This window comes from Dermacentor silvarum, chromosome 2 (genome assembly GCF_013339745.2).
Source record: "Dermacentor silvarum isolate Dsil-2018 chromosome 2, BIME_Dsil_1.4, whole genome shotgun sequence".
NCBI classification, from domain to species: Eukaryota; Metazoa; Arthropoda; class Arachnida; order Ixodida; family Ixodidae; genus Dermacentor; species Dermacentor silvarum.
The window spans coordinates 27,233,253-27,258,060 of NC_051155.1; the positions used below are offsets into that span (position 1 = coordinate 27,233,253).

Sequence of the window (24,808 nt, forward strand, 5' to 3'; positions counted from 1 at the left end):
AGGTTGTATGTAGCTCCAGAGCGCTTTCAACAGGCCACAAATGGGACAGCCACGGGATTATCGTCAACATCACCGAAGTATTCACATGCAACAGTGAAGAAATCTTCAAAGCACTCAATCATGGACCGGTGACGCCCATTACAGTGGAATCCGGCATATGTCGAGCAACAGTCAACGAACCTTGGTTCACAGCCACTATCACCAGCCTACAAAAGGCGGTAGACTGCACTGTCTCTCTGGGGCGTGGAACCGGCAGTGCTATGTCAGTGCCGCTCACGCACGTTCTGCTTCTCGTGCAGGTTGTATGTAGCTCCAGAGCGCTTTCAACAGGCCACAAATGGGACAGCCACGGGATTATCGTCAACATCACCGAAGTATTCGCATGCAACAGTGAAGAAATCTTCAAAGCACTCAATCATGGACCGGTGACGCCCACTACAGTGGAATCTGGCATATGTCCAGCAACAGTCAACGAACCTTGGTTCACAGCCACTATCACCAGCCTACAAAAGGCGGTAGACTGCACTGTCTCTCTGGGGCGTGGAACCGGCAGTGCTATGTCAGTGCCGCTCACGCACGTTCTGCTTCTCGTGCAGGTTGTATGTAGCTCCAGAGTGCTTTCAACAGGCCACAAATGGGACAGCCACGGGATTATCGTCAACATCACCGAAGTATTCACATGCAACAGTGAAGAAATTTTCAAAGCACTCAATCATGGACCGGTGACGCCCATTACAGTGGAATCCGGCATATGTCGAGCAACAGTCAACGAACCTTGGTTCACAGCCACTATCACCAGCCTACAAAAGGCGGTAGACTGCACTGTCTCTCTGGGGCGTGGAACCGGCAGTGATATGTCAGTGCCGCTCACGCACGTTCTGCTTCTCGTGCAGGTTGTATGTAGCTCCAGAGCGCTTGCAACAGGCCACAAATGGGACAGCCACGGGATTATCGTCAACATCACCGAAGTATTCGCATGCAACAGTGAAGAAATCTTCAAAGCACTCAATCATGGGCCGGTGACGCCCACTACAGTGGAATCCGCATATGTCCAGCAACAGTCAACGAACCTTGGTTCACAGCCACTATCACCAGCCTACAAAAGGCGGTAGACTGCACTGTCTCTCTGGGGCGTGGAACCGGCAGTGCTATGTCAGTGCCGCTCACGCACGTTCTGCTTCTCGTGCAGGTTGTATGTAGCTCCAGAGCGCTTTCAACAGGCCACAAATGGGACAGCCACGGGATTATCGTCAACATCACCGAAGTATTCACATGCAACAGTGAAGAAATCTTCAAAGCACTCAATCATGGACCGGTGACGCCCATTACAGTGGAATCCGGCATATGTCCAGCAACAGTCAACGAACCTTGGTTCACAGCCACTATCACCAGCCTACAAAAGGCGGTAGACTGCACTGTCTCTCTGGGGCGTGGAACCGGCAGTGATATGTCAGTGCCGCTCACGCACGTTCTGCTTCTCGTGCAGGTTGTATGTAGCTCCAGAGCGCTTGCAACAGGCCACAAATGGGACAGCCACGGGATTATCGTCAACATCACCGAAGTATTCGCATGCAACAGTGAAGAAATCTTCAAAGCACTCAATCATGGGCCGGTGACGCCCACTACAGTGGAATCCGGCATATGTCCAGCAACAGTCAACGAACCTTGGTTCACAGCCACTATCACCAGCCTACAAAAGGCGTTAGACTGCACTGTCTCTCTGGGGCGTGGAACCGGCAGTGCTATGTCAGTGCCGCTCACGCACGTTCTGCTTCTCGTGCACGTTGTGAATGTTTACCTGGTAAAAAATGTCCGGTTCTTATCGTGCCGGTTCCACCCCGTACCCTGTATAACTGTGTACGCATGCACTCCGATGCCAGAAACCGCTCACGGCGTCGCATTTTGTTGTTGCGTCGTTTTGCCTTTTATTTCCTATTGGTAATACTCTGTGGTGACATTGAAGTGAATCCCGGCCCTCACACTGATGCGACACTACAGAAAATCTTGGATGGGCAAAACGTGATTGTTCGAAAGCTTAATACTATTGAGATGAATCAAGCGGAACAGAAGGCAGCTATGAATGATTTGACTGCACGTGTGTCGTCAATGGAAGGAAAAATGTCAATATTGGCAAACTTAGAAGCCGCCATTACGGAATGCACCGCACACTACCATACACAGCACAGGGCGATACAGTTGCTCCAAAATAAGATTGATGATCTTGAAAATCGTAGTAGGCAGCATAACCTTGTGTTCTACGGCATACCTGATGCAAATGTTCGCGAATCTTGGTCATCTTCTGAATCACTTCTGAAGGAAGTATGCTCGACGAAATTACAAGTTAACCCTGAATCGATAGAAAAAGCCCATCGACTTGGAAAATTTCGAGAAGGAAAAACTCGACCCTTGATTGCAAGATTTGGGTCACTGAAAGAAAAGCACTTGATTTTAAGAAAGGCCAAAAATTTGAAAGATACAGGTATCAGTATGTCGGAAGACTTTTCCGAGCCAGTGCGCAAGAGAAGGCGAAATTTGTGGCGGTGCGCTCAGGAACATAAAAGCACGGACGCACGTGTGCAACTAAAGCATGACATCCTTTACATAGACGGCATCAAGTACATCTATGATGATCCTTCAGACAAGGTTGTGCCGTGCAAATGACCCAATAAATCCTTGTCGACTTCACTTTCTTTTTTGGTAGTCAACTGTAGGAGCATTAAAAACAAAGTTGATGTTTTCGATAACTTAGTGCGCATGGTCAAACCAAGTGTAATTATTGGTACCGAATCATGGCTCGATAAAGACGTAGCGAGCTCTGAAGTATTTCCTGATAACTTTACATGTTATAGAAAGGATAGGAATTATCACGGAGGTGGTGTTTTTATCTTGGTAGACCAGCGCATTCCTTCTACACGCATAAATGTTATAGATGATAAGAGTGAAGCAGTTTGGTGTCAGCTGAAACTCTCGAACGGCAAATCACTATCAGTCTGCTCCTTCTACCGGCCGCCAACTGGTTCAGCTAGAGAATTGTGTCATTTCACTGCTACAGTTACAAAAATTGCATCCGATTACGTGATTGTGGGCGGGGACTTTACCTGATCTCAACTGGAATGAACAACCGATATCCTCTGGAAGCTCCCCTAGTTTCAAATCTGAAATTGCTGATTTTATGAACCTCCTTTCATTAAGACAAACCGTGTTGAAACCTACGCGAGGAAGTCATATCCTAGATCTTTTTTTTTCACAATTATGCCAGAAATGGTCGAGAACACTGAAGTACTACCAGGGATAAGTGATCATGATGTCGTGCTATGCGAAATAAATATGAAACATGTAAGTGTTTACAGTGAGAAGAATCGGTGCATGTACAATTACGCCAAGGCTGATATCCAAGCAATCAATACTTCACTGGAAGCATATTTCGTTGTGTTCGAAACGCTTGCGGATGAGTATTCAGTAGAAAACCTATGGGTTCTGTTTAAAGACAAAATTTTTGAGCTGCGAAACCGATTTGTGCCGTCATGGGTATTGACTAGAAGGCGTAATAGAAGTAAGCCATGGTACACTAAAGCACTGGACGTTTTAGTGAAGCGTAGACAAAGAATTTACCGTTCATTCAAACGAAACCCTTCAAAAGAGAACCTATGTAAACTAAAACTGGCAACGCATGAAGTGAACAATGCTACAGTCCAAAAAAAAAACAGCCTACTTTGAAACAATACAAAGTAAAATAAAGCAAAATCCGAAGGAACTTTGGAAGCTTCACGGCGTCAATATAAAACGAAATAAAAAAAGACAACATTTCAATTCCAGCTTTGACCAGTGGCGATACTATCATTTGCAACGCCTCAGAAAAGGCCAAGTTGTTCAATCTTTATTTTACATTAGTTTTCTCTGCCCCAACAGATCCTCAGAAAGATATTAAATTGTTGACAGACGTATCCACACCCATGCCTAGTATAGTGATCGAATCTCGAGGCCTTGAATTACTACTTCGTGACTTAGATTGTACAAAGGCCGTGGGCCCTGATTGTTTACTTAATTTTATATTGAAGTCTTGCTCTCATACAGTATCTCTGTACTTGAAACTTACTTTTGAAAAATCGTTAGAACACAGTTCTCTTCCCGCTGATTGGAAAATGGCATCGGTCGCTCCTATACATAAAACTGGCCCGCGCAATGTTATCAATAACTACCGTCCCATTTCACTCACTTCCGTGTGCAGTAAAGTTCTAGAACACGTTTTATATACCGCCATAGTCAAACATATAGATAGTAATTCTTTATTTAACCCAAATCAGCACGGATTTAGACAGGGACTATCGTGCGTCACACAACTAGTAGAGTTCACACATGTCTTAGCGGCAGCACTGGACGACAAATCATCGGTCGACTGTATTTTTCTCGACTTTCAAAAAGCGTTCGACACCGTCTCACATTACTTGCTACTGCAAAAACTAACCAGTTTTAATATTAATCCTCAAGTTATTGCGTGGATCGCTGAATATTTACGTGAGAGGCGACAATACGTAGTCGTAAACGGCAAACAATCTGCAATAACTGATGTTACGTCAGGGGTACCTCAGGGATCAGTTCTGGGGCCTCTTCTTTTCCTACTTTATATCAAAGACATTAATGAAAACGTACAATCCCATATTAGGCTATTTGCAGATGACTGCATATTATACCGTAAGATTACCTCTGAAAATGACTGCTTCATAATTCAAAACGACTTATGTGCCATACACGCGTGGTGTGAGCGATGGGAAATGAAACCGAATCTTAAGAAAACGGTATGCATGAGGTTCTCCAGGAAGAAAAAACCTGGAAATTTTGAATACACAATAAACTGCTCTCCGGTGAAAACGGTATGTGAATATAAATACCTAGGCGTTTACTTTTGCCCCTCTTTATCATGGAATCGGCATGTGGATTATACTGTTGGCAAAGCTTGCCGGAGCTTGGGATTTTTACGACGAAATACACGTGCGTTTCCACAACAAACCCGGGAGTTACTATATAAATCATACGTTAGGTCAGCGCTGGAATAGGCGTGCTGTGTGTGGTATCCTTTAGCAGTAACTAACAAAGATAAGCTAGAAAAAGTTCAGTCCATGGCGGCAAGATATGTACTTGATATACCAATGTACGACAGGAAGTTTAGCGCAACGAAATCTAAGGCGATGCTAAAATGGGAATCTCTGCAGCACCGAAGAGCGTCATTTCGATTGAAGCTTTTACACAGCATATATCATTTTCATACTCGAATTCCCCGTGACGTATACATTAACCAGCCTCACTACACATCAGCACGCAAAGATCATGGACACAAGATTAGAGAATACAAATGTAATACATCGGCCTTTAGCAGCTCTTTTTTTTCCAAGAACCATCAGTCAGTGGAACCGACTACCTTCCTCAGTTGTAGAAATCTCGTGTACTAACAAGTTCTTTTCTGCATTAAAAACGATAAAATCCTTTGAACACTAACGCTTGATATATATCGCGGTTATGTCTAACAATCACCATGACCGATACAGAATCCTAGTTGCAAATGATATTCTTTTCTTTTAGTGCTGCTTTTTTGTTGTATTGTACCCTTTATCACTACCGCGTGTTGATGCTATTCTTCGCTTGTTCTTTGCCTTTTTATTATGAATCTTTGTTATCATTGTGCTTTCTGTACTTTTTTTTTCATGCGACATCTGCAACGCGCCTGTGTTCTACGTGGCTGTGTGCAATGCGGCCGTATGCTTTCGTGTCGACGTATAATAATCTATTTTTCATTTACACAAATTTCTGCAAATCTGCAATTTTTATTTTATGCTTGTTTTTCTTCTGTACCCCCCCACTGTAATGCCTGAATGGGCGCTGTGGGTATTAAATAAATAATAATAATAATAATAATAATAATAATAATAATAATAATAATAATAATAAAAATAGCGCATGCAATACCCGTGCGGCGCGCGCTAAAGGAAGCGTAGACGGGCCTTAGACTGTCAGCGCGAGCAAGGACAATGCACTGAAAAATCACCGTTGGACTCTGTCATCAAAGCGATGCTGCGTCAAATAATCGACGCCCTGCAGCTGCTACTGACTGGTTTGAATACGCCAGTGGCGCTAACAGCTGCAAAAATTATGCAAGCTATAGACAGTCTTCTGGCTACAGCTGTAGTAGCATCTACCTCTGCCCGCGAAGGTGACTGTGCTGTTCTGGGAAGTCATCGTGTTCACCACGATGGGAACTCATCATCGTGTTCACCATACCAGCATCATACTTCCTCTTCACATCCGATCTCTGTTATTCCCCCAACCCCCTTCCCCAGCGTGGAGTAGCAGGCTAGAGGCACTTCACTCAGGCCGACCTCTCCACCTTTCTGCCATTAAAACGTCTCTCTCTCTTCCTCCTCTCCCCAAACTTTCTCACTCTTGCATTCGACGTGACGTTTATTGCGCGTGCGACCGTCATGGGACTCGAGGATTCACACATCCCTACGGTGGGGTAAATAGCGTGATGGAAGGAGTTCACAAAGCCTCCGGACAGATGCGATGGGAACACTCCGGCAGGAACTGGTGGTTTCCACGTCTATAGGCAGCACAGTCCTGTGTGGCTGCCGTCCAGATACGGTAGCTGTTGCAGTGGTTGACGATGACTGGGGACGAGGGCGGCTTGCGATGAATGCCCGCACCGCAATGTCCGCCCAGGTACACCGGGCCAGGGCGTACAACGAAGCGGCGCTCGCGCCAGCACCAGCAACCTTGTACCGAAGATACATCGCGCTATGAATGTGGATCTCCATTTTCGTGGCTGCCATGTGCTGCTGCATCGGACTTGGACGGGTCTCGGCTGGTGGTCTCCGCGTCCACAGTGTAGGAGTTCGGGATTCAGTTCGACCGCTTACCGTTTTTTAACTTGTGCCTTTGTCTATGTACAGGAGCATTTTTTGCATTACACTCTCATTGGGACGCGGCCGAAGCGATAGCAATCGAACCGCCGCTGAGGCTACCCGGTGGGCCTTGAGGCAAGGAATGGCTCCCTTTAGTAACTCTTTGCTGGACTAAGGACCCTAAATAAAACCTTAGTCTGAACGTGCTGGAACTGCCATCTCGTTTATAATGAACCAAATAGATGGTGAAAAGTGTCTGTATTACTAAAGTCAATTTGGGCTGAAGCACGTGACATAATGTTCACGGAAGAGCCGTAAATTTGTACTGCGTATGTCGTATGGCAACAAAAATTGATAATGCTCACAGTTTCGTTTTATAAATGTCGCCGATAAAGTATGTGCGTGGAATGTGTGTTTCTCCAGACTGAGCGCATTATCGTAAGAGTTAATGTCTAAATACCTAATAAAGTGAAGTTATACGTAGTGGGAAATAGGAGCCTGTTAAAATTATTACCCTTAATCGAAAATCAATCTTCTTTGACATCATGTCAGCATGTATTAAACTTAAGGTGACAGTTTAACTTGACACCAAGCAATTCTCTCTAAAGAAATGAGAAAGAACATCAGTTTCAAAAGATGTTGCGGTGCCATGTGGATGACGCGTTTATGTGTATGAAAATCATACACTGGGTTTTAGACTAGTCGATGTGAAGTTCGATACTTGCTTACGCCGAACATACGTTGCTCAGGTCGGAAATTGGTCGGTTTATTGCTGTATTATTCAATTACCTTCAATAAATTACTTGCTTTTAACTGCAGGAACTGCAGAACGTGCCGTTTTGTTGCTGTTTATATATATTGAGCTTTTAAGCACGTTTGTGAAATGTGCTTAATTGTCCGTACGTGTCACATGATGTTTTCTTCCTTTGATTCTGTAGAAGCAAGAGGCACAGTAGACGCCAACATTTGCAATTTCATTCAACTCATTCACTCACTCACTCGTTTTAACATTTTCTGTAGCTTTAACATTTGCAAGATTTAGCGGCTTCGCTCTTTAGTAACAAAGTCCTAAAAATTATGTACTAGCCTAACCACTGCTTCTGTATGTATTCTGTACATACTTCTGCAGGTATTGCTGGGTATTCAGACGTCAACCATCTGCCGTTTACTGTCATCACCTATGGAAATGGCCCTGGTTTTTCAACCTCCAAAGAAAACTTCACCAACGAAGAAGTTGGTAAGCAGCCTTTTCATGCAAACTTTCCCATCATTCTTTGTTGTTTCTGTTTATCTATTCGACGCCCCTGAATTTGTCTCTGCTTTGCACATATACTCACATTTGTAGCACACTTATTGAGCAATGCGCACTTATCTTATGCGTTGATGTGCACAGCCTCCACCAATTATCTGCTTTATTCAAAAAAATGTTTGAATATGTCAGCGTAATTTAGTTCTTTTTTCTTCACTCGCTAGTGTCCCTACGATAAGCCTGTACACTAAATGCCGTGTTTGGCCGTATTTGGAAAATTTTCCGTGCGTAATTGCTCATTGGCCGGCCTCCTTTCCTAATATTATGTCCAACATCAGGACTGGTTGCCATTCGTTCTAACGAACAATTTTAGCGTTAGCCCTTTTTACCAAATACGTGCCCAGACCTGCATGATTTCATCTTGCGTGAGTATTTTCATCGTGTGGTGTCTTCAAGTTAAATTGTGTCTTACAGGTTGGCGTTTGATGTCAACTCTTATAAGTTGACTGTGTCTTACAAAAATATTCAGAACTCGTTAAACATGAAAAATGAATATTGAGCACGATGGACATGCAGGGTCACCACCTGCGCGAATTTGATACCTCCATTTTGAAGCTGCACAAACGAGACATGCAGGAGGTATGAGAGAAGATAAAAAGTTGACGCAGCAACGAAAACAAAGGGACATATACACACACAACTAAGGTGTCGTAGCACCTTAGCTGATGTTGTAAAATTACGCTGCGTTGCTTCTTGACTAGTCAGTGAAGATGTTGACACCGCACTTTATTTTTTTTCCTTAATGTTCTTGTACTTTTGAAGGCAAAAATAAAGGATAGCAGAAAAAAGAAAGAAGCATCGGACATAACGATTACTGCAGAAAATGTGACACTACCGGCCTAAGCAAAAGATGAGATAAGCAAAGAATTCGCACAATTATTTGTATTTTATGGTAACAGATATTTAGACAGGGCAAGCTCAAATGATTTGAGAAATTAGTTTGAACATTGACCGGAGAAGACTAGAGTACTCCCAATTAATTTAATTTATTTTACAAACAAACAGCTTTAATGTTCGTGTCTGGGGATTGAGTAAGCCAATTGCGTCTGGGACATTTGAAGCGTTTTTCGTGAGGCACTTTATTTTGGGGCTCTATATCGTGAGAAGGCCTATTTTATATATTGAATAAAAAATTATCCACCTGGCACCCCTTCACGAGGACAGACGTTCGCGACACGCTGAGGAATAGCTTATTTCCGATTTGAGTGCAAATGTTGGAGGTATGTTTAAGTGTGTGGACACAAAAGAGAAAAACAAAGTTAATAACTCAAGGTCGCTTTAGCAGAAATTGGTGTGGTTTGTTACGTTATGTTCACTGTGCGTGGAATAAAAGAAAGAAAATCTAAGAAGAGAGGGACGGGAAGTAAATCGGGCCCACTAGCCAGCATTATTTTCGCAGCCTATCTTGAAAGACCGTACTAAATGGATTAATCGAATCAGCGCAGCGTTTAGTGCAGCTCTTTACTGTGATGGCAGTCCTAAAGTCATCTCCTCATTGTATCGTAGGCATCTACAAAATATAGTGCGAGAATGTCTCATCATGACTACAGGTTTGCCAATTACATAGGATTACCGGGAAGTGAGAAAAAATGTCACAGTTTCGCCCTAAGGGCGAAGCAATGAATGCGATAGCAACACAGCAATGTCATACGAAGTAAGGTGAGCGGCCTTGGTAGCAATATGAATTGTAGTAAACATGAGCTGATTAAGTAAGCAGGTGTGCTGCGGCGTAAGTAGACCGACATGAAGAGAGACTCGATGACCACGAGAAGGCGCGTGTGAAATGGTGGTGTTGATGAGAAGCGCTGCCCGTGGGCAGCGCGTGCGAAGGGACACACCTGTAGTGCTGCACTGCCGATCTGGGCAGCATTGCATGTGTAGCGTGCGTTGGAAAATGTGGCCCGACTATTACTAACTGAATGAACAAGCGTGGTGTGAGCGCGCACAAACAAACATGAATAGATCACACTGAATGACTGCAGACAACGACTGTCAAAAACGCTGGCAGCGCAACGTATCTTCGCCCGCGCAGCGGGCGAAGGTACGTGCGGTCTATCAACGGAAACTCAGCGGCATAAAGGGCAGAGCCGTGTGGAGATAAGAGACGGTGCGGTCGAACGAACGACGAGCGCGGTTGTGGAAGCGTAGAAGTGCGCCTGCCCCCCCCCATGCTCCCTCCGGCGCTGGCTTCCCGCTTCCTGGCTTGCGCGTGGGAGAGATAAGAGACTGTGCGGACGAGCGCGGTTGTTGGCAGAAGAGTGCCCCCCCCCCCCCCCTGCTCCCTCCGGCGCTGGCTTTCCGCTTCCTTGTTTGCGCGGGGGAGATTGAGTGCGTTCGCTCTCCGTGATAGAGCGCGTCCCCCCACGCTTCCGCGGGGCATACGGCGCGCGGCGAAGATTTTATCTATACGGAACGTCACGGCGACGGCGACGGCGACGGCGACGACGACGCCGACGGCAGAAATCCGGTTGAAGTGTCCATAAATTGCTATCGCAATAAAACGGTAAATAAATAACACCCAGTGATCGCTCTCTAATGCCTATAATGAACGCAACGCGAAGTATGGGACACTGTAAAGCCCGTTGGAGTTTGTTTTTGAGCGCGTAAATGGGGTGTAAATCAGGCGTGGTTGAACGTGTGCTTGTGTTCCCGAAAGCTTTCGAGGCCCACATGGCCAATGTATGACTACCGACTCACGAAGCATACTCTAGAAATTAAATCTGTTCACTAGAGCGCAACGTTAGCGCATCGGCCGCTGTCGTACGGGCCAATCAAAAAGCTTTGTCGGTGCGGTCATTCTCACAGAGGACGCAGTGTCGTGGCAGCTATTGTTAAATAAGTCACGTCTCTGGTCAACTGAGACGCGATGTAATTTAACAATAGCTGGGGAATTGATAAAGGCACAGAACATAGTGCAGTGCGAACGCCTTGCCAAGAGCAGGACGGGCAGATACATACTAGAGAAGTTAGGCTTCGGGTATCACGCTCAACACGGCGTCAAAGTCGACGTACTGAGCAGCCTGAGGGACAGGTTGGTCGTCCCTCCGCTACTGAAGAACATGCATCCGGAATACCAGAGGGGTAGAAGGGAAAAGAGAGCGCAGGACGTACAGAGGAAGTACGGCAACTGTGAAGACGCGGTGTTCGTGGACATAGGCGTATCTACCGGGGAGGGGGGGGGGGGCACTTGCCCCCCCCCACTGTCAAAAGTGTGGGGGGGGGGGGCAAAGTGTGCCATTTGCCCCCCGCCCCACTTTCGAAAGCGGGCACTTTCGGCTAAACACTGGAAAGTCCAACAAAACAGCTGAAGCTAAATTTTATTTCTTAATGGAGTCACCACGTTAATATTGCTTTTCTTTACTACGTATCCCCGCTTTGGGCAGCGAGTATTGTGCCTCCTCGTGACGCGCTGTAGCGGGCGACGCGCGAGATTCGCCATACACGCTTGCATTGCGCAGAAGTCCTGGTGCTGGACAGTTCCCGCAGTTACAAATTACCGCCTAACCATACTTGAAACAACAAAACAATCGGCTTGATATATTTAAACTTCGGGCGAGGGGAGAGGTCCGGATAAATTATTTTAATCAGCCGCGCCCAACGATGGGTGTGCCTTACTGCATGAAATGGTTGGATTATCAAATGCTGGAACTATTGAATCTCCGTCCAGAGATAGTTTACGTAGCGTTGCAGTATAAATATATATACGTTATCACCATCAAAAGTCTAATCAAACCACTTACAGGTCTAACTGCCGAATTTCGTTGTGTAATCACGACTTATCGTATATTTCTTTATTTATTTATTCATTTATTCATGATACCTCAAAGGTCCCAGAACGGGACATTACGTGAGGGGTGGGCACGTAGAAAAATGGCGGGACATGTTAGGTGGCGTGACTTGAAAGATGGTCTTCAATGTCAGTTTTGAAACGGGAAATGTCGGTGATTAGGGCGATGACAGAAGGAAGGGTATTCCATTCTCGGGCTGTGTGCAGAAAAAAAGAACGCTGATACATGGTGGAATGGGCGCGTGGTGGATGCACAGCATTGGGATGCGTATGGAGGGAGAAACGATGCGCTGGAATGATGATTTGATTACCGGCGGGCAGCGAATGAAATAACCTAAAAAATAAAAAAAGACGAGCACTTTTGCGGCGGGAGGTGAGCGAGGGAAGACACAACAGGAATTTTAAGGCTGAGACGCTTGTATTATAGGAGTAGCCAGAAAGAATGAACCTGGCAGCACGGTTCTGAACCGATTCAAGGGAAATACTCATATTAACCTGGTGGCTGTCATAGATAGCACTGGCATATTATAGTTTAGAACGGATTAGGTTTTTATATGCAAGTTCATTTATTCATGATACCTCAAAGATCCCAGAACGGAACATTACATGAGGGCCTGCGAGGTGATACGTTCGTGAAAGTGACCTCGGTCGAACGTGCAAAGCCATTTCAGTGCCAATAGAACACTTAACTGAATTTTTTCTAAAGGCCTCTGTCACTTCTGCTTTTATCGATTTCATTTTCAGGTAGAGCAGTTTTTTCTGGGGCTCGGGCCGGGCTCGGGCACGACGTGTGCTTTTTGACCCGGGCCCGGGCCGGGCTCCGGTTTTTTGACGCGGGCCCGGGTCGGGCTCGGGCTTTCTGGTGGTGTCCATGTAACGTGCAGCGAGTTATTCTCGGGCGTATCAACTCTGAAAAACATATATTTTTCGGTCTCGGGCCGGGTTCGGGCCGATTTCGAGCCGGGCTCGGGCCGGGCTCGGGCCTAAGGTAGAGGGGTGGCGGGCCGGGCCGGGCGGGTAACGTAGATTATTTCGGGCCCGGGTCTCGCCATAAAAGTTTTGATCGGGTTCGGGCGGGCAGCTCAACGTAAAAACGGGCCCGGGCCGGGCCCGGGCTGAAAAAATCGGCCCGTGCAGTGCTCTATTTTCAGGCCGTTTATGAATAAGGGCTACCCTACTACTTGTTTCCCGGCAGCAGAAAGAACAGGAGATATTTTAGACTTGGAAGAATTGAAGACCACCTTATTGTGACGTGTTCCGAAAATTCGAACTGTGGTGGTTGCTTGCGTACTCGAAAAACCGCTACTGAATACTCGCTTTCCCCCAGTTTTTATGTTTATACAGGGAATTTAGTTGTTGATCCCGGTATCCTCAGTAAACTATGCGGGGCACGGTGTTAATATTTATTCGAAGTACGAAACAATATCCTGAGTGACTAGCGATAAATGTTTTTGCGGTGTAGGTTCATTGCAAGCCTTTGTAGAAAGTTACATATTGAAGTGTTCCATGGTGCCATACCGCCGCTTTCCCCAACTCCTAAAACAATTGCATGAGATATGGACTTGAATTTCCATGAAATTAGGGAGAATTTTAAGCGCAATGCGTTGCGAAAATCTCACTTTCCTGCTTAAATGCAAGGGTTGCAGATAATTACTAAACCCGTGTTTTCCCATTTGTTCCCGTGCATCATACGGGATGCGTATAGATGGCTTCTCCGGTGTCCTCGGCGAGGTAAACAAGGCATCTTGTTTATATCTGGGGATAATTAAATTTTGTGACGAAGTAAGATGTGTATTGATGAATTACTGTTTTTTTTTTATTTCCAGCAAGAAGTGCTTCAAAGCATTAAACGGGTACAAGGTCTAAACGGAACACTAATATATGGGTAACTTTTCAAAGTATGCGATGTAATTACAGGAAACTGAAACATTTAGTGCAACTGTTCGAAAAAAATCAGCTTCACTAAAAATCGGGTTGTAATTCAGCAAGTTCGCACACCTCTGCCGTCTTTTTCTTTTTAGTATTGAGAGTAATTTATGTTGATTGTACTTCGTTCTGTGTAACCTCGACAGTACTATTACCTTAACTAGCGCTACATTTATGCTGTAGACTTAAACACCAACTAAAATTATTTGTTTAATCAGCAAAATTGACTGAAACAAATGTGCATATTTTTTGAGCTACACTGCTGCTACTGCGTTGGATCAGGGACCTCTGGGCACTCAATGCCGTTTGTACCTGCATCACATATAGATTTTATCGCGACAAGAAATGCAAATTCAAATAACTTTTCGGGCCTCGATGTGTTATTGAGAAATATGTCTATTGTCACGAATAAAAATACCTGACAGATGCATTTCCAGGCTTTTTCACTTATTTTTAATTATATATATATATATATATATATATATATATATATATATATATGTATATATGGAGAGATAAAGAGAGAGAGTTGGATCTGCGGTTTGCCCCCCACTCGAGAAACAGTTGGTACGCCTCTGTTCGTGGACGTGGCCAGGTACGCGCGCAGGTGTGGCCGTGGTGTTAGATCACGACAACACTTGCAAGACAAGCGTAACGCTACGCACGGTGCACGGGGAGACAGCGGAGGATGTGGCCATCGTGCTATAGAGCGGTGGCCATCACTGCGGTCGAAGTGATCATCAGCGACTCCCAGACGGTAGTTAGCACCTACGCCAACGGCAGCATCTCCCCCGAGGCGTTACGAATACTTCTCGTGGGCCAAACTGAAAATAAAAAAGTTTACATCCTATGGGCGCCCGCCCACACCACCTCGCTCGCCGGAAACGAGGTGGCGCACGGGGCGGCTCGAGGACTTACGGAACGAGCCGCCAGCGACACTACCGCCGCCTCGGCCGCGACGTCTGGTGAGGGGTGGGAGCGGGAGGATCGCCTGATGAGTTACAGAGAAATAACACAACACTACAGACTGGCGAGGTGCAAATTTCCGCCACCACACCAGAAACTGAACAAGAGACAGGCGGTCGCACGGCGACAGCTGCAGACAGCAACGTTTGTAAACCCGGTGATCTTGAATCTCTGTTACTCAGAGCTTTATTCGTCAAACTAATGCAAGTTTTGTGAGGTCAAGGCAACCCTGGAACACGTGTTATGGTAGTGCGAACAGGGGGCTTCCAGAGAGCCACGCAACCTCGTACCGAACGCGTTGGGAGACTACGCTGCTCAACTCCGCCCTCGAAGACCAACTTTGGGCCTTCCAGCGGGCCGAGGAAGCCGCCAGAGCTCAAGGTCTCGTGGCCGACGCCTAGGCAGGGGTTGTCGCCCAAATCCCCGAATAACTCGCCAGACTATCAATAAAGTTATCGTTCTTCTTCTTCTTCTGGTGAACTGCGCTATGGACAATTCGTCTGTTTCCCCTGAGCATGCAGCTTAACCTAACAGAAGTTAAAATTCAAGCGTGCATCCAGCAGGTAGGAAAAACTACACGGCAGGAACGCCTTATGGGGCCCATATCCACCTGGGAATACAGTTGCACGCAAGCTGTGCAGCAGGTCAGAACTATTACTCTTCAATAGAACTTTGTACGATTTGGGGGGCTGCCTTGTAGTCTAAACCTGTAACTCTTTTAGACAGCTCCGGAGCAGGTAAAGACGCTCATCTGTCTCACTCGTCTGACAGGATATTTTCAACTACAGTTGAATGTATTTCCTCGGAATGACTATAGTGTACCTGCAGGGTTCCTGGAGTTAACGGAACGGTCCATGTTAGACCTGCACCACTGAGGTTCTGACCACACAATGGAGTCACAACGTCTCTGACACTCAGCCAAGTAGCGAATCCCTCATTGTATCGTAGGAGCATGAACACAGCAGTTCCTCTGAGTAGTGTGAAGATGAAGTGAACTTGTCCTAGGGCGCTCCCAAAGCGGGCGCGAAGGGAGAAATACGACGAGGCAGAGAATAGAACAGCCGGCCCCGGAACGGGTGTTGTGTCTCGGTGTCTCTACTTTACAATGGCGCAGTCGACGAAAGCACCGTATTAAGGCGCTCCAGCCTTGAGCACCGTGCTGCGGAGGCCTTTCGTCCTCCGGCATCTCGCCGTCCAGGGTCCGTCTGGCGAGGGAGCGCCGTCAACGCTTCCTTTGTCATGAATGCCACACCTGGGACCACCTGGATCCCCAAGCCCCCAAGGCATGCCGTTCACGCTGCCTTGGACATGGATCCTCGCCGTCGTGGGTGCCTCGTGCGGCCAGGGAATGCCGTCCACGCTTCCCGTACTCTGGATCACTGCCCCACGACATCATCGACAACTCAGCCAACAAGGGATGCCGTTCACGCTCCCCTGGCCATGCTTACGGCTACAGTGAGTACCGCGGCCGCCACCAGCTCTGGTTCAACGGATGCCATTCACGCTCCCTTGGCCACTGGTCCGGCTGGCCCGAGTACTGCGGCCGCTGCCGCCGCCTCAGGGTGCGCGGATTCTGCCCCTGGCTCAACGGGCGGCTCAACGGGCAGCTTAACCGACGCCATGCGAGCCATCTCACTGCTGTCACAGCAGCTGGACGACATTGTTTCAGCCACTTCCGGGTTTCCTCTAGCAGTCTTTCCATAACCGGTTGCCTGGGAACTACCGGAGTTCCACGGATTTGAGAATGAGCCCTTTCTGTGGCTGCAAGCAGCCAATGCGCTCGGCGCACGCCATGCCTGGCTCGACAACACGACATGGCTGGTTGCCGCGGGGCGACTTCGAGGTGCCGCCAAGGCGTGGGAAAACTATGAAGGCAGCGGTCCTGGCCTGAATGGAGTGCAGCTCTGATCGCTGCTTTTGCCCCGCTCACTTGTGCGTGCAAAGAGCCCGTCCAGCACTGGTCTGCGGCCGGAGCTCCTGAGGAGCACCACCTTGACACGGCAGTAGTTCCCAACAACGCCTGGACAGAAAGGGCCGCAGGCTGCCCCACCGCAGACACCGGCTCCACCACAGACGGTTGGAAGCGCATGGCGACCACCGCTCCTGCATCGACCCGGGTGGCGCATCACAAACCGACACCACCGGCTCCACCACAAGCTCTGTACACGCAGCAAGTCACCGTTGCTACTTTCACGTGGCAGTCTACGCCAGATGAGCTGCTGCGACGCAAACCCTGCGGAGCTAGGAATCCGCAGCATCTCGCCGCTGTAGCTGCACCCGGAATGGTTTTAGCAGGTCGCCTCGCCATCTACCCCGCTGTACACCCAGAATTCGAGCCATTTTTACCACCACGGGGCTCGGACTCTGCGTCGACTTCCGACACCAGGCCATCACTTCCAGAGACCGAGACCACTGTCGGTCCACTGCAGTCAGTGAAACGGCTCCTAGACTTTGTACGGGGCGGGCCCTTCTGGCTCGTCCCAAACTCTATCTTTGTATATAGTGACAATAAATGTTTTTCACTCACTCCCGAACACTTCAACGCCGGGGTGCATGGAGGCACCGGTGCGACCACTCCAGGCACCCGACCTTTCCGCGGATCGTAGCAGGGACGTGATTCCTGACTCGTCGGAGCCACATCTTTGCATGTCTCCGCTGTCATTGGCCGAATTCGCGGCCATTCACAGCGCACGGAGGGAGGCCTGGCTGAAGGTCATCCTCATCAAAGACCTGCCCGCACGCGCAAGACGCGCAAGACGACGAAAGAGACGCGGAAAAGGCCAGTCACGTACGCAACGCTCGCGGTTTTTCCTCTAGCGCGGCTGATCCAAGCGCAACGACGAAACGTCGTCACTCAGCGGCAACACGGAAAATACGCACGCGACAGCTGAGCAGAGCAGGAGTTCATTGTCCAGAACCTGCTGCCGTACGTGCACATCTGCAACTGAATAATCGTCGGCGAGACCTGTGACCAGCGTGCTGCAGTCAGTGCCGCCCGCCAGAGAAGCTGGTGGCGCGGTGGACGGCTCACCAACGACGACCTCACTCCCTGGACAAGTTGCCTGGTTGCAAGCGCGCCGGAAACTTGCAGCCGAGTGTGAAGATGAAGTGAACTTGGCCTCAGGCGCTCCCAAAGCGGGCGCGAAGGGAGAGAAGACGACGAGGCATAGAATAGAACAGCCGGCCTCGGAACGGGTGCTGTGGCTCGGTGTCTCTCCTTTACAGTAGCTAGAACAATCGGAAACTAGAAGAATGGAGCCCATTACATGCGCTCCCACTAAACAGGCACGCGGAACGTTGAGAGAACTTTGCACACACACAAAAAAAAATGTACAGTCGCGAGCAAAAGTTTGGAGATCATGGCATCAGCAAAAAATTTAACTATATTCAAGCGCAGCTCCGCGGCCTCGAATTTGCTCAATACGTTGTATTGGGCAAACACGTGCACGTAGGCGTGCGCTCTTCATTTCAGCCGGAATGCCCAGGATGCGAAGAAAAGAATTAAATCGTGGCACCTTTGGCCCACAAACTTTTGCTCGCGACTGTACCTATACTAAGCGCAAAAAATGAAAGAGAATGCCTACGAGGGAATGTTTTTGAAGAGTGCTTGAGAAAGAACAATGCCCCATACTATTGCCAATTAGTGTGGGGTAACACAACACCCACCAATCTAGAACATATTCACCTGTTACAAAAGAAGGATCTCCGCCACGCATATAATGCTTCCTACACAGCATCGACAATAACTTTCTTTAATAATTCTGGTGTGATCCGAGCTCACAATCCCTACAGATATCGCCTGAGTCATGTATAGAAACTGGAAATGCATCGAAATATCAGCAACCTGCGTACTCTAGCCCAACTTCAGAGAAATGCTCCAAATTACGTTACAATCCACTTTGAGGATTGGTTAGTACCAACACCACATTCAAACGATAGGAAACAATGCCTTAAATACATAATACCAACACTGTTAAATTACTATAATTCGGTCCGATTTGATCGTTTTACGTCACCATCATCCTGCGGTCATCACCATACGGTTTTGATGTAATAACTGGTCGCGTTATGTATCTGTGTTTTTGCATTTGGTTCTTGACATGAAGCAAAGTGTGAGTGAGAAACTTGTCAGTGAAGTTATGTATACAGCTATATACAGGGTGTTTCAGCGAACACTTTCAAAAATCCTTAAAGGTTGCCTGTGGCAGATAGCACAATTCTAGTTCATGAGCTGGTCTACTCGAAGAGTCGGACGTTACTTGCACAAGAAAAAGAAATGCATAATCGAATAATTAACAAAAATTCACTAATTCAGTTCCTAATAACTAATTACCTGATGGCCAATTTTGCAATTTACAAATTATAGCCTTGCAATTCGCAAGGCGGATCAACTAGGAATGAATTCTCGGGATGACACCAGTTTCGAGATATTAAGTCCCGAGCTTTGCAAAGAAATGCATTGCGTTCCAGTTGCTTTCTTAACAAAACGTTACATGGACGACATCGCATTTCTCCGCAAAGTTCGGGAATTATTATCTCGAAACTTATGTCATCCTGAGAATTATTTTCAAGTGAATGCGCCTTGCAAACTTTACGGGTACAATTTGCAAATTGCAATATGGGCCATCAGGTAATTAATTAAAAACTTAATTACTAAATTTTCGTGGATTAGTCAATTATGCATTTCAATTTTTTGTGCAAGTAATGTCGGCCTCTTGGAGTAGACCAGCAGATTAACTAGAATTAAGCTATCTGCCACAGGTAGGCTTAAATAAATTTTGAAAGTGCTCGCTGAAACACCCTGTGTATGTATGTATATGTGTGTATTTCATTTCATTTATTTTCTCTCAAGGCCGAGGCATTACAGAGAGGAGTGGGTAGTATCAACACAAAAAAAAGTAACACATTTTAGCAGCGTAGTGAGGTTACAAAAAGTGGTTAGCAAGGGCTTGTTTGAATGCGTGCATATTTACGAGTGAACAATGGAAGCGGGAAGGCCGTTCCAGTCGTTGCATGTTGTGGGAATGAATGAATTGAAGTGCGTGTTCGTGCGGCAACATGGCACGTCAACTATATATGTATGTGCGCATATGTTATATATGCATGTGCGCATATATGTATGTGCGCATATGTTATGCTGCCTCTCTGCAGACGCAGGGATTGTAGACACGTCAAGCTGTTGATGGATAGCTTTTTTTCTACAGTCCCCCCATCTGTAAATGTACAGGATGGCAAATAAACAATTTTATTTCATATTAATGGTCTCCCTCCTCCGTGGTGTAGCGAAGCCCGACTACGTGCAACGGTCGGCCTTCCCGCTCAAGCAGGAGACCCACGGTGGCGAGGACGTGGCGGTGTACGCCACGGGGCCGTGGGCGCACCTCTACACCGGCGTTCATGACCAGTCGTACATCCCCCACGTGATGGCGCACGCTGCCTGCATCGGCCGCTTTAAGGGCGACAAGTGTGCCACGCCCGATAAAACTACGGGTACCGGCGCAGCCGCGATCCCGGCGGCTCAGCTGTTCGCCGTGATTGCCTCGGCGCTCGGCGCCCTCCTGCTGCGGTGACCCGACTAAGGACTGCTGTCTCCGCCCTGACGACGTTTCTTTTCGCCGTGTGCGCCTGCATGTATTTGGTTGCCTCTGGCGGTCACGCATTTGAAGCGTGGGTCGCCAGAAGGCAGAACGAGGGAACAAAACGAGGATAGTCGGCGGCGCGTTATTTTGTGCAAGTTGTGACCGGCATTAAGTGGCCGAATATCTATATTCCTGACTTATTATTACGGCAAGTTTATAACAGTACTACTTAAATGGTAATGGTACGGTAACACTGACAACAGCGAGGTGGCTGTGACGACATGTTTGCCGTTTGTAAGGCATGTTTGCCGACGTTAATTGGGTGCGGCAAAAGGCGGGCAAAAAAAGTGTCCGTAATACCCGACATCCTAGTGTTTCGAAGATGGCAGCATATACGCTTTTAACGAGAGGGCGTAAATTTTTGCACTAACACGGAGTGATGTCCGTAATAATTTTTGGCCTAAGTTTACACGCAAGTAAAGGCTTAGGCATTTGACAGATTTTCGCTCGTCATGTCGTTCAGTATCAGAACTGGCTAACGCAAGCTTTCACAAATTGTTTTATTCTTACGATTTGCGTGCTCAAGCTGCGTGCAGTTAGAAACACGAACTATGAGCTTAAGAAGTTGTGAACTTGGGCGACTTGGCAATCCATTATTAGTTGCGAAAGCGCGTTACTGACGGGACCTAAACGAAGAAACATGTACGGCAAACACGGCGTCTTACATGTTTCTTCGTGTTAGTCAAAATGAACTATGAGCTTCAGCATATGATCCTTGGATTGCCGATGTGGCTCAAATGCACATATCGCGTGTTACACATAGCCAAGAACCGCTTTGGGCGCAGTGCGAAGCTACAAGACCTTAAAAAAAGAAAATATGCACCGGGAAAAATTTGCTTTCGGATAACGCGGCAAGTAGACGTACGGCAATTTTTACAGGGACTAGTGTGGTTGACTTCGATCACTATGATGAAGTTATGCTCTGGAAGGTGCATTTACTTCAAGCTGTTTACTTAGGCGATACTCTCAACCGTACTTAAGCTTACTTACTCTCCTCATCTGCGTTATTATCATCTATTCAGGGCTACTGGTACTGATAAATCGTTGCACAACTGAATCATATTGCAAAAAATACGGGTTGCGTTGCATTGCAGGTCTATCGTACAATGCGCACACGTCCGAATTGTTTGCCAAATATAATGTTTTAAAAGATACAACCCTATACTAATATCGCCTCTTGACAGCTTTTAGATCCGAATTAATTTTTTTAAAGAAATGCCACATTCGCACTTCAGCAAGTTTAACTCTTAATCCCTCCTTACGTTTAACAAGACATGCTAACCGTTGGTATGTGTTGATGGCCGCGAACTAATTATGGACTGCAATTATTACAGTATTGCCGTCCGAGCACATTTGAACAAGCAGATGCAAGTTTACTCACGTTATCGAAAAATATTATTTTATCTATGATATCGTGAATGTTTTCGCACTTTGAAACGTGAAAATTACTTAGAATTTTTCTGTGTGAGCTTGTTTCCGTTGCTGCCTTTGTAAGCAGGGGGTGGCGGGGCTAGTCAAGCTGACAGAATGCAGCTTTTTTCCCACTATCCTCACCATTTAGGTACATTTTTGTTATGTACTAATGTGCCAGTATGGTAAAATAAAGTGATTTCAATCTCAATCAACCTGAATAGAGCATGAATATTGAGTGAAAATAAAGCGGGAGCCACGCTTTTGGAAGCGTTTAGCGAAGTGGCGATGTGCTAAGGCCCTTGAGACAACGTGTTACGCGACTGCGAAAAAATCGTTTCCGCTTTGGCACGCACGTTCTAGTCTTTCCGGTGCATTGATAGTGCTCTTGAGAAAGTTTCGTACTACGAGCATCTCGATACGAATGAAGTGGATCCTAGCATCTTGTTGGGATATTGTATAGGATCGTGTTGTCGAAAGGAATTATCGGAATACATGTCCCAGCTTTCGGAGCTTTGTTAGAGTGGCTTGTTTTCATTGTGAACGTTTTTGCGAGATGGTCTTATCGGCTTTTAATGTTCATGGGTGGCGTTGGAAGAGAAGTGTGCAAGCTATGAGGAACATTAGCAAGAATATGTGTTGCTTTCCTATCTTTGTCAGTTCTATTCACTGTACCCTGTACGGATGAGAATGAAGCATGCATTTACTCTAAAGATAGCATTACTCATAGAGCTGGGCTGTGTGTGTTTGGCAAATGTTTACTGTTTTTTACATGGCGACAGTGATGGAGACTGGCATTCACTTTGGATTCTCGTGCGCTATATTTTGTGATGGTTTCTATTCTGATATCTACCAGTTCTTGCACTACATGGCGCTGAAGCGTTTGCAAATCTCATGCAGTCAATTATTCTTATTATATTTTACCTCAAGGAGATCCTTGCTCAGAATAATCCTTTAGATTGCCCTCTGTCCAAGACTACTTATGAGAACAATAGAGTTAAACATGTAGAGGTATTACACTCTGTGAAGGTGGATCACCAGCGAAGCTGTTTGGCACACGACTGAGAGCACACGACTTGCGTCGTCTTCCATGGTGAGCCGCTTGCGGCTTGCCTCTAGGGAATGATCTTCATCGGTGTTTGTCGCCCGCCGCCGCCGATCGCATTCTCGAATCTGTTCTCGCTGTCGCTATTCGTAAGCACGCTGCTCCTTGGGAGTGCGCGGCATCCCCATTGCGACGAGAGAAGTGAAATTCAAAATGGAGAATGGCAGCTTGCTTTCCTTCCTGCATGCCGGCAACGCACGACGGTGCCGCCGCCCCGGGAGAGCGGAAGGAAACTAGGCATGCGCGAGATTGGAATGACGAAAAAAAAAAAAAAGAGGCCGGTGTGAACGTACACATGGCCGATGTGGGCCTCACAGCCGTAAATCTCTGAGAAACGCTTATTATTTACCAGAGAGTCTACTGATCTTGAAGATGGTGACTATTGATAACTAATTTAATCAAAATGCATATCCAAATGATGAGACGTATAAGGTTTTGCTTATAATGAAGCGATTTCGCATCAAATTCAGGAGCTGAGTTTTGGCACAGGCAGATCTGTTGACGGGCACGAAAAACGCATAGAAACCTAGCCATAGACAGCGTCGCTGTAGAAACAACCGGAACACATACAATTTGGCTTTTGCATGGCTCAGTGCTTCAGTACACTTACTGCGCCTTGGCAAATGAAGCTGTCGATTCTTGACATAGTTGTAGAAGTCACTCAGGAATCAAAGTGTAGTACTAGTACTACTGTAGCCTGTGCGTAGAGAAAGTTTCTTTGTAATTAGCCTTTAATATTCTGGCTGGCATAAAATAATCTTTATTACGCATAATTGTGTCGTTTTCTTTCTTATTTGATGAAACCATTGGTAAATCGTTGTGCTGGTTGCACTTGCATGTTAAAACACTCTACTATCTCACAACTATGGTAAATAAGAAGTGTTGTATATTGTGCCCCTCACTTGCATGTAGTAGCGTGAAAATAATGAGTCTTGAGTTACGCATATAAAAACTGCCACACTGCTGCATCGCCTCAACTTGTATACACGAATATAGAGGCCAGTAGTTCAAGTGAACACTTATATACGAGCACTGAAATGCAGGAGACAGAACTACGTATGACGTGCCTGTGTTCCTTGGTGTGCTACTTGTTGTTTTGAACACGTAGTGCCTGCTTAAGCTAGAAACCTCCGCAGTAAAACTTCAGCACCTGAACCCGTAGAATATGCACTTAGACGTTATTTTCGTAAAAGTGATTCCTTTTGCGATATACTGATATTTTTGTTTAATTCAGCACTCCTTATTACATCACGTACACCTTTGATTTTCAAAGCCGATGAACCTTAATCTATTTTAATCCTCTAAATATGTGATGTCTAGCTTGCTAGTCATCACACCTTTATATAAAAAAACATTAGCTCGTTCGTCGTATAAACGGTGGATTTTTCCAACGCTCTGCAATTAAGTAACGAGCAGCAGACGCTGCAGTGCTCAATATGCAGAATATCTGTACCCCCATTCATAGCCACTATGCACAGGCTCTTCATTAGATTGGAATATGAAATAAGAGAACACATTTCAAGAACACCACTCGTGTTATGGGCATTCCATTCCAGTTAGGCAAAAGTAGGATGATTATTTTAGTTACAGTGCATTGAAAATTACTGCGCGAATCGACTGGCGCAAGGTTGATCGCCTGACGGGTGTTGTGTGGCGATTGTTTCTTCTGTCATGCGTCTCTTTAATTTGTACGACTGCCTATTTGGCGACACATTGTGCCTTGCTATTGCACAGAAGCTTGGTGCATGTGTGCATCCTGTATTTTGGTATGGG

The 24,808-nt window shown here is 46.5% G+C and overlaps 1 protein-coding gene across 1 annotated transcript in view; it reads left to right on the forward strand.

Annotated features, from left to right (window-relative positions):
• The window catches only part of LOC119441376 (alkaline phosphatase, tissue-nonspecific isozyme), a 123,485-nt gene extending 102,639 nt beyond the window's left edge, over positions 1-20,846 (forward strand). The window contains exons 7-8 of the mRNA XM_037705987.2: positions 8,023-8,130; positions 20,165-20,846. Coding sequence (XP_037561915.1) covers positions 8,023-8,130; positions 20,165-20,451 — 395 coding nt within the window. The 3' untranslated portion in view covers positions 20,452-20,846. The remainder of the gene's footprint in view (positions 1-8,022; positions 8,131-20,164) is intronic.
• The last annotated feature ends 3,962 nt before the right edge of the window (positions 20,847-24,808 follow it).